Source organism: Rhynchophorus ferrugineus, unplaced genomic scaffold (assembly GCF_030347505.1).
Source record: "Rhynchophorus ferrugineus isolate W39M unplaced genomic scaffold, kcgeb_rfMv2 rfM8, whole genome shotgun sequence".
NCBI classification, from domain to species: Eukaryota; Metazoa; Arthropoda; class Insecta; order Coleoptera; family Curculionidae; genus Rhynchophorus; species Rhynchophorus ferrugineus.
In genome coordinates this window covers 10,668,457-10,678,394 of record NW_027472587.1, presented here as the reverse complement: position 1 = coordinate 10,678,394, position 9,938 = coordinate 10,668,457, and the positions used below count along the sequence as shown (strand labels likewise).

The 9,938-nt window shown below is 31.0% G+C and overlaps 2 protein-coding genes across 3 annotated transcripts; one reads left to right on the top strand and one right to left on the bottom strand.

Annotated features, from left to right (window-relative positions):
* On the top strand, nucleotides 1–8,624 carry Fa2h (Fatty acid 2-hydroxylase). 2 transcript variants are annotated; one of them, XM_076412384.1, is made up of 7 exons: nucleotides 1–138; nucleotides 4,666–4,914; nucleotides 7,176–7,401; nucleotides 7,547–7,707; nucleotides 7,759–7,891; nucleotides 8,279–8,398; nucleotides 8,457–8,624. In XM_076412384.1, exons 2-7 carry the CDS (start codon nucleotides 4,693–4,695, stop codon nucleotides 8,540–8,542), a joined length of 948 nt encoding a protein of 315 aa, XP_076268499.1. In that variant the 5' UTR covers nucleotides 1–138; nucleotides 4,666–4,692; the 3' UTR covers nucleotides 8,543–8,624. The 2 variants fall into 2 exon arrangements, with proteins under 2 accessions (XP_076268499.1, XP_076268497.1); XM_076412382.1 differs by lacking the exon at nucleotides 1–138 and adding an exon at nucleotides 1,813–1,948.
* Nucleotides 8,625–8,687: 63 nt separating this feature from the next.
* Nucleotides 8,688–9,671, bottom strand: LOC143201372 (V-type proton ATPase subunit G). The gene is made up of 3 exons (XM_076412386.1): nucleotides 9,499–9,671; nucleotides 9,094–9,293; nucleotides 8,688–9,009 (listed from the first exon to the last, which is right to left on the bottom strand). The coding sequence occupies exons 1-3, from the start codon at nucleotides 9,578–9,580 to the stop codon at nucleotides 8,941–8,943; spliced, it is 351 nt and encodes a 116-aa protein (XP_076268501.1). The 5' UTR covers nucleotides 9,581–9,671; the 3' UTR covers nucleotides 8,688–8,940.
* Between the last annotated feature and the right edge of the window lie 267 nt (nucleotides 9,672–9,938).

Below are 9,938 nucleotides of genomic sequence, written 5' to 3'. Positions count from 1 at the left end.
TCCCTTAGTTGGCCTACGGGTACATATAAAGAAATCGTGAATAGATTGCAGTTTTTTCATTATTAGTGTTAATTTATGTAGTTTTACAGTATATCTATATAATACAGTGTGACGAGAAACCACTGGTGCACAATAAAGGTAAATAATAATTTTAAAACTATTATAGTTTACATTCCTGCTCTTTGTGCTTTAAATTCATATATATATATATATATATATATATATATATATATATATATATATATATATATATATATATATATATATATAAATATATAAATATATATACTAGATTGAAGAAAGTTAATATATAGTAATAGTATAACTATATATATATATATATATATATATATATATATATATATATATATATATATATATATATATATATATATATATATATAATAAACTAGATTGAAGAAAGTTAATATATAGTAATAGTATAACTATATATAACACAAATTAGTTTAATATTATCAATCCGATATTCATTCCAATATAAAGATAATTTCATAATAATTCCGTCAAATAAGAGTATTTACTTATATAATCTTTTAAGTGAAGTGTTTGAAAACATAATATTGTTTTTACATATTATCATTATTAACATAATATCAATTTTGTTATCATCAGATATATTTACTATTTAAAATTACGCACTTAAAAAACTCTTATTACAATCATAGTCATCAAGCTGTTTAATATATTGCCTGCCGTAATTTGTAAATTCGTTTTACAATCAGACAATATTTTCCTTTTCATTTTATTCTAGTTAAAAAGAGACACAATGCTGTCTGATTAGTTCGAACAAGTAAGCGAATGAGTCTGTCAAAGTCGTCCAGTTGTCACACGTATGCAAGATTCTTGAAAGCAATAGTGATAAGAGGTTATAACCCTAACCTATAAACTATTGTGGCTGTATAATTAAATGTTTTTAGATGTTAGAGACACTGTTTACAGATGTTTTAGATGTACTGTAATGTTAAAATAAATTATATTTGATAGCATTTTTGTTCAATTATTTTATTTAGATTAGAATTTTGTTGTATGTCAATGCCAAACTGAACTAAAACTCAGAGTTGATGCGGCAACATTGCGACGTTTTGACGTCACAAATTCGTAGACGCATATGCAAATAAACTTTGAATAGTCTATAATGAATGTTGTATGAAAATATCAAATTAATCAATCAATTACCTTCCAAGTTTTGGGCACACAAACATATGAAACTGAATTTTTCTCTTAGGTGATTTTTGAGTCTTATTTTATGTATCAACCATATCTATTGGCAAAATTTGCGAAATGTTAACAAAAACTACATAACCTAACACTTAAATTCGATGTTTTTTGACATTCTCTACAGAAAATTAGTTTTCCTTTTAGTATTATTGAGTAGGATCTGTAAGGTGTATGTATTTAGGAGCTAACAAAACCGACTCAAACTGTTACTGCAGATGTCTACCGACGTTACTTGACCAAACTGACGGTCCTAAAATTGACGGAATATTTAAAAACTAATAATAAAGGCGAACTTGAAGTACGTCCTACCCCGTATAATAAAGAAATAATAAAATTGCTTTGCTCGAAATAAGTATATAATAACTTTAGTTTTTTGACATAACCTGTTAATAGTACAAAAAATATAAACTTCATCATAAATTCCTACATAATTACAATAATCACATGTAAACATTTTTTTTTGGTAATTTTTCTAATGACGTATTTATAAACTGTTAATTGGGCAATATGGGCATATAAATGATGGTTATGAATGCTTATCATCAGAGATCTCAGTATAATTTCTCCAAATAATGTTATTATCTACTGCCTGAAGATTAAGATTTATCAAGAACAGTGTATACGAGCTAGTTATAGCTAACTCGCGTTAATTGTTCAACACTTTCCTCACAAATTGGTGTAGTAATTGTTAAAGTGCATACAGCAACAGGTAAGCGTTGAGTAGAATTCATGGTAACAATCAGTGGAATTAAGAAAAAATATCAAAAATTATAAAATATTTACCTAATATTCACTTTATTCTCTACTATAGAATATTATATTACACAATAAAACCATAACTAATCTATATATATTGATATTAATTAATTATAAAGAAAATAACCCAAAAAATAATCGTACATATATTAATTTTATTAATAATTAATAATATAACTCGGCATAGTTTCAGAACTAGTAATAATTGTCTCATTCCTTTAGTATTTCTCTTATCTTAAAGGATGATTATGTGAGAACTGTAAAAACATCATAAAAAGACAATTACCGTGTTTATAGACTATATTTACTTCTCTGAAATGTTAACGCACCTAATAACATCATCTTATTTTAGTTCTTTTATTTTTTATTACAAATTAAAACGTTTATTTGTAATCACTACATAGTATAAAACAAAGTCGCCTTTTCTGCCCCTATATCCCTATGTGCGCTTAAATCTTTAAAACTACGCAACGGATTTTGATGCGGTTTTTTTCAATATATAGAGTGATTCAAGAGGAAGGTTTATATGTATAATACATGCATAATATACTAAGGCAACATTGCTAATTTTAGAGGTTTCTAAGGTGATGTCGTAAATTAACCTATTTTTTTAGGCTTATTTAGCAATTAGCAAAAACGCTGCCTAACCCTACGAGTTAGATCAAATTAATGTACTACAGTATCGTACAGCATAAAAAGGTCTACAAAAAAGTCCACGATGGAATATGTTTATCTTTTAGGGATAACCCACATTAACCATTTTTATTGTTTACTTTTTACGTGAGAAAATGGCTTATTTACGAAGCTATTTTAAGCAATACGGCATTAATCCTTATCGAATTAAGTACCTTAAATACAGTGTGCAATTAATATAGATCAATATGGTTCCTTCCCCCATGTAAATTAAACAAATATTTTCGGAGATATTACAAATTTAAAATTTGCGTTTAAAAATGTGTAATGTAATAAAAATTGTATGAATTTAGATATTTCAAAGATAGCAGGAAATCTTCATAGTAAGTATAGGGGAAGAGGAATTGTTTTACTCCAAATTTAATGCGTGCAGGCCAAGGGCAGTAATGAATGAACCAAAAATACTGGATCGATTTTAATCATGTTTTCATTGAGTGACATAGGCATATATATTTTATGCCCGTGCAAAGTCGAAGCGGGCCGCTATGTTTTTATATACAACGTTCATATTTTTCTGTAGTGTATTTAATTTAGTATCAGCATTGCACCCGTGCGAAGCCGGGGCGGGTCGCTAGGATATGTTATAACGAAGTGCTGGGCTAGGACACTGTTGGCATTGATTGATAAACCGGAGAAATAATTGCAACTTTTCGACATAAAGATACACTCAGTTCAAGAGTGAAACATTCAGTTCAGGACTCATCGGATTTTTTGATAAATTTTTCATAGAAATGTTAAATTCTTGCGGCAATATCTCGTGGTGATAATACGAAATTATTTGGTTTGGAAAATGGAAAATATTGGTTTTGGAACTGGATGGTTTTGACATTTATCTACATAAAATAACCATTTTCTCACTGTATATAGGCGCTAATCATAGAAAACAGAAAATTGTTTGAAAAGATCTGCTGCCGAAATTCATCATACACTCTTAGTAACTCGGGCTATATTGGTTTTATCAATTTAAAAGTGGTAATTTTGATGTCAGTGACAAAGGAGGGCCTGAAAAAAGGGCCAAGAACAGTGAATTGGAAAACTTATTGAACGAAAACCCAGATCAAGCTCTCAAAGAACATTCATGGCATGGGATGGGAATATAAAAGGAAAGAGAATTGCTACCACATGAATCGACTGAAAATGTCACCTCTCGACATAGATATTTCATTGCTTGTCGGACAAAAAAAGAAGATTTTCTGTGACATACTGTGACTAGCGGTGAAAAGTGAGTCTACTACGATAGTCCCAGGCACAAAGGTCATGCAGTAATTATCCAAGAGCACCATCCACATCGACATAAAGGAGACACTGTTGAAGCTTGAATGGCATATAGTTGAAAAGCTGAAGAAGTATAAAAATGGACTGATGATTGGATTACTGCTAAAAAAAAGTTCAAAAAAATTGTGGAAAATTATACAAAATATTCATATAATAAATTTACTCCCAGCGAGTATTCTTTTGAGACCTGGGAACAAGAAATAGTCGCTGGGATCAAATCTTGAGAATACGGTGGACGAGGAAGCACTCGAAAAGCATTCAAAGCCCAATTTATGGATTTTTGCCATCGTTTTCACTGACTTGTGACACGGTACATTGTCTTGGTAAAGCAGCAACTTGATGTGAAGATCCTGGCTTCCATTACTTCTATCCCCAGATACTTAAATGCATTTACTTGTTTTATTTATCATTCCGTAATCCCTGACTCGTAGTCGGGCCAAAAGGTAGATCCACCAAGCATATATTTCTCAATTTTTACCAAGTCGTTGAAGATTTCTGTGATGCAGCGTTGCCGTGATGGAAGGCATTAACTTTCCTATGGATCAATTCTGATATTTTTTCTGAACAGTGTCAACGAATGACAAAATTCTTTCCTCTCATTTATATTAATCTAAAAGTTGCATTTACATGCAACACAGATGGCATTGGTTAATACCTTTCATATCGATCATTCTATAATAATGTTCCATCTATTTTTTCTAGGATATATTATCGTACCATTTGATTAAAATGAAATATAATGGTTCGTTTAACATATTCCTCAAAGATGATAAATACAACATTCAATCGTTTTTAAAATACCATCCTGGGGGCGTCAATTATTTAACACCATATGAAGAGAAGGATGTCCTCGATCGCATGAAGAATACCGATCACTCAAAAGCCGCCTACTACTTGCTTGAAGAATATAAATCTGATGGTGCCAGACTGGATAGTGGCCGTGACCTAGAAGTGAGTATCATTTTTACCGTTAATTTCACTTGTGTACATTATTTCATTACATATATTAGATATGTTTAGTACAATCATTTAGTATGTCAATAAAAATGCAAGACGAGTGCGGAATAAATACATCAGTATGTATTTCCCAAACTAAAGTTAAAATAGACTACTTTAATTATCTAAAGTTACGAGGAACACTTATACACTATACAAGTTTGGTTCGCTTCAATCTTCATGTTTCCTGCACGTTGTCAGTTCAGTTGATTTCGAGATCATCAAGCATTTCTTCATTGGTTACGTCGCTATAAGGAATAGTAATTAATCGAAGAATTTTATTTTGACAACGTTGGATTACTAATAGATTTGATGTTTTAGTACAACCTCATATTTATAATGGCCTAATTATAATGGCTAATCAATACAGTTCTTTGATGTTGAGTCTAATCTGTCTGATCTGAACAGAGTATAATTCAAGTTGGAAATAATATTAATAGCATCATTAGTGAAGCATCAGATATAATAAGTCATGAGCGACCAGAAAATAAACGCAACCGTTCAGGTAACAATCAATTTGAAAACCGAATTTCTGCTTTAGAGATGTATGATGTTGTAATAAACTGTGCGAAAGATCGATTTCTTTTTGAAGAGCACCTAGTAGTTGCATCATTTTTCCTTTAGGAATACTTTGGAGAGTATTGTGGTAAATTTCCTGATTATAAACTCACTTTTGTATGTTCCTTTTATCCCACCGTTAACAAAAAACGATTACGAACTGAACTGTCAGTTATTTATTCAAGAAATGATTGCAGAACATTAAATGGTGCACAACCCTTCTAAATTTTGAATACCAAACATCTAGGAGATACGTTGAAGGAGACTAGATAATTATTAGGAATCTCCCATAACAGTATCAGAGGCCGAAAGGTGTTTCTCAACACTAAAGGCCATCAAAACATTTCTTAAACATTCTCACACAGCTTTTTCCATGCTATCTATTTTAAAACAGTTTATCTTCGAAATAGACAATTTTAATGAAAAAGTCATTACCAAATTGAAAAGTCCCCGGCCGACCATAATAAAAAACATTTTTTTAGCAAAATTAGTTTCTTTTTAATTCGACATAATTCCCTTCAAGGGTGATACACTCATTAGAGCGACCATCCAACTTCGACGACATCGACGATCATCTCTATATTCTTTTTGAAAATTTCTTCCCAGCGAGCGTTCTTTTGAGATTCGAGAACAGGCAATAGTCGCTGGGGACCAAATTTGGACAATACGGTGGATGAGGAAGCAATTCGAAACCCAATTCATGAATTTCTGCCATTGTTTTCACTGACTTGTGACACGGTGCATTGTCTTGGTGAAGCAGCACTTTCCTTTTCTTCAAATGCGGCTGTTTTTCGGCGATTTTGTACTTCAAACAGGACAATAACGCTAGGTAATAGTCGCTGTTGATACGGACACCATAAACTTGCCAGCCGACTGTTGCGTTTTCCCACGCTTTGGAGCGGATTCATCGTATGCAGTCCACTTGAATAACTATGGATTGGACTTCGGAGTGAAATGATGGAGCCATATTTCATCCATTGTCACATATCGATGCAAGACTCGGATTTATTAGGCTTGATCATCATCAAACACTGTTCCGAATCATCAACTCGACGTTGTTTTTGGTCAAAAGTGAGCTCGCGTAGCACCCCCTTTGCACAGAGCTTTCTCATACCCAAAAATTCGTACACATTCAGTTGATATCTTTAGAGTGTCCACTATTTCATATCAATTTCAATGTACAGTCATTCAAAATCATTTTGTGGACTTTTTAAATGTTTTCGTTGGTAACAACCTCTTTTGAGCGTCCACTGCGTTCACCGTGTTCACTGCTCATTTCACTACGTCTAAACTTAGCATACCAATCGTTGATGGTTGATTTTCCTGAGGCAGTGTCCGGAAACTCGACATCAAGCCAAGTTTTTGCGTCAACTGTATTTTTTCTCTTCAAAAAGCAATATTTTATCAACACGCGAAATTCCTTTTTATCGATTTTTTCACAAAATTAGTTACAAACTAATTATCCGACAGCTGTCAAATTTATAGACGCATCTTTTGAGGGTTAGTGTTAACTGGATTTAATTGTAGTAGCGCCATCTGTGTGTCAGGCCGGGGACTTTTCAATTAATCCCTACTTCATTATAACAACAATACATTTTTTCCATAATACAATACCATGGAATGCTCTTTTACGTTTATTCAGTTATCATCTGTTGCAGAAACTCGTAAACTGGAAGGAACCTATGCTCTGTCAGGTTGGAGCTCTAGGAAAACAATATAAAGATTGGGTGAATGCGCCAGTTGATCGTGAATTGCGTTTATTTGGTAACGAGATTTTAGAAAAATTAACCATTACCCCTTGGTACCTCGTTCCTATAGTATGGATACCGGTGATTTGTTATTTAATTAAGCACGGTACAGAAAAATATGAAGAAATAACACAGGGTAGGTCGCTTTTATATAGAACAAATAAGCAAATACCTTAGTTACAATTATTCTGAAAATAAAAAGAATGTACACTTGTTTGTACCATATATTTTAATAACTCGTCTTTCATATGAACAATAAGGCTTCATATATGTTTTTGCAGATTCATCCACAACTAGTATAGCCTTCTACCTTTTGTTAGGTGTTATTCTGTGGACTCTACTAGAATATTCATTACATCGTTGGTTATTTCATATAGAACCGTCTGGAAACTTTAAACTCATGATTTACATACATTTTGCTATCCACGGCTTGCATCATAAAGTAAATGTATTATTTTATTAGAACAATATTTTTATTTTAAGTATGCTTTAGGTTCCTTTTGACACCAGAAGATTGGTTTTTCCACCTTTCCCCGCCGCCATAATAGCGTTAGTGATATATAGGATAATGTTATTTATAGTTCCAGAATTCATTTCTGTTTTACTATTGGCAGGAACCCTTTTAGGTATTTGATTTAATTATATTATATATATGGAGAAAAATGAACCAACATAGATTGATCTAGAGTGCATGTAATTGAAATGTTTTTAGGTTGTTCATTTAAAACATAACATTATAAATAGTAAATGTGTTACAGCGTCTTTATAAAAAGAAATCATAAAATATATTACATTTAAAAATTTAATTTTGAAAATGTTTAAGACATTACATAGCCAATACTTTCGATATTTCAGTTATTCTAAATTTATCTGCACAAGTAAATATTTACCTCCTAAGAAATCATTAATCCAGATTCAGAAAAACAAGTTTCATGCTATCTAATTTCACTATTTATAAATCCACATTTGTAAGCAAAAGTATTTTTGAATCTAAAGTTTAACACTTCTTTTAGGATATGTATCTTATGATATGCTTCACTACTATTTACACTATGGTGCACCTAAAGAAAATAGTTATTTTTATAACTTGAAGAGGTATCACAATCAGCACCATTTTGCACATCATGACAGTGGTAAGCTTCATTGTTTTTCTTGTATCATATTTCAACTTAATAATACTTTTGATTTTAGGTTTTGGAATTAGCAGTATAATATGGGATAAAATATTTGGAACTGCTATTAAACTGAAACATTTAAATATGAATATCAGATGGTAAATTTTCTAAATGTAAAGGTGAAATATAATTTTATTTGTGTAGATTTTTGTAACTAGCATATTAAAATTTGTTTTAATTTTAACTTGTTTTTCATTTATTCCTTTATTTTTACTAACATACAATAATCATATAGTAAAACAAGATGTTAATGATTAAGTCATTTTATTTAGCTTCACAAAAGTGATAAATATAACAGACAATAAAGATATAATTACACATAAGTAGCTTTCGCACCAAAAAAAAACCTTGCACATTTACATTTTCAAAATAGAACTTCTTGTAGTTACTACAAGAAATATACACCTAGTATTAAACAATGGAATGAACTAAATTAATGCATTAAGTATCTACAAAACACTTTTAGTGCTTAAATGCAATCTTTAACAAATACTGCTTGTTTATTGACGGTAGTTCTTATGAATTTGGGGTTTAATATCATAAACCAATGCCAAAATTTCTTGAATTACCTAAAACAATTAGATATACATTATTACATAAGTATTAATGAAACTGTCACATGATATATTAAAAAAATAATTTAAAAAACTTACACCCTCCTTTTGCCCTTGTACTAATCTATTCATTTCGGAAATTCTCAACTTGGTGTCATTGTCGATTTTTAAAGCAACATCCTCTTTTGAACCCATGTGTTTGGCTTCAAATTCACGGAATTGACGTTCACGTTCTTTACGATATTTCTCAATTTCATCTTGAGCTTCTTCTTTAGCTTGCTTCAGCCTCCTTGCTTTGCCTAAAAGAAAAATACATTAATAATGGGATTTCTTTCAATTGAAAAACTTGACAAACACAAATTATAATCTACAAAAAAACTAACAAAGTAACAGTAATTTAAAGGTAAAATGCGTAATTCTTACAGAATAATCAAATGATAACATATTAAAAAATTATGAAAAACCTTGTGACTTCAAAATCGTGTTTTTTTAAAATATACATACGTTTGCGAGCTTCAGAGACCTTTTCAGCTGCTCTTTTTTCTGCGGCTAATAGTTGCTGAATTCCCTGCGTTTGACTGGCCATTTTTCCAAAAAAACCACTACCTTTTTATAAAACAACCCAAAAATGAACTCGTCTACAAAACACGGGCCAACCCACTGACAATCATATGACCCGTATTACGATCTTTATCGACTTTTTCCGATTACATTCAACCAATCAAAAGCTTGAATTTATTTAGTTCCATTTTATGTGGTAATTATTAGGTTGGTAGCGTCAATGGCATTGACATACAAATGCGCGAATGTTAAATATATGTCGTGACTGATTAGCAGAATAATAATCATAAAACAGGGTAATAGTTACTACATAGAGGTTAAATACACTTAATTTTTAACTGTTATTTTATAAATTACAGTATTTTTTTACAGTCAACTTTTTT

Excerpts from the sequence above, each read along its gene's own strand:
- Fa2h (XM_076412384.1), top strand. The coding sequence starts at position 4,693 with ATGAAATATAATGGTTCGTTTAACATATTCCTCAAAGATGATAAATAC. Across the intron at positions 4,915-7,175 it reads ATAGTGGCCGTGACCTAGAA|AAACTCGTAAACTGGAAGGA; the intron begins GTGAGTATCATT and ends CATCTGTTGCAG. Across the intron at positions 7,708-7,758 it reads TCCACGGCTTGCATCATAAA|GTTCCTTTTGACACCAGAAG; the intron begins GTAAATGTATTA and ends AGTATGCTTTAG.
- LOC143201372 (XM_076412386.1), bottom strand. The coding sequence starts at position 9,580 with ATGGCCAGTCAAACGCAGGGAATTCAGCAACTATTAGCCGCAGAAAAA. Across the intron at positions 9,294-9,498 it reads GGTCTCTGAAGCTCGCAAAC|GCAAAGCAAGGAGGCTGAAG; the intron begins GTATGTATATTT and ends TTTTTCTTTTAG. Across the intron at positions 9,010-9,093 it reads TACAAGGGCAAAAGGAGGGT|GTAATTCAAGAAATTTTGGC; the intron begins GTAAGTTTTTTA and ends TAATTGTTTTAG.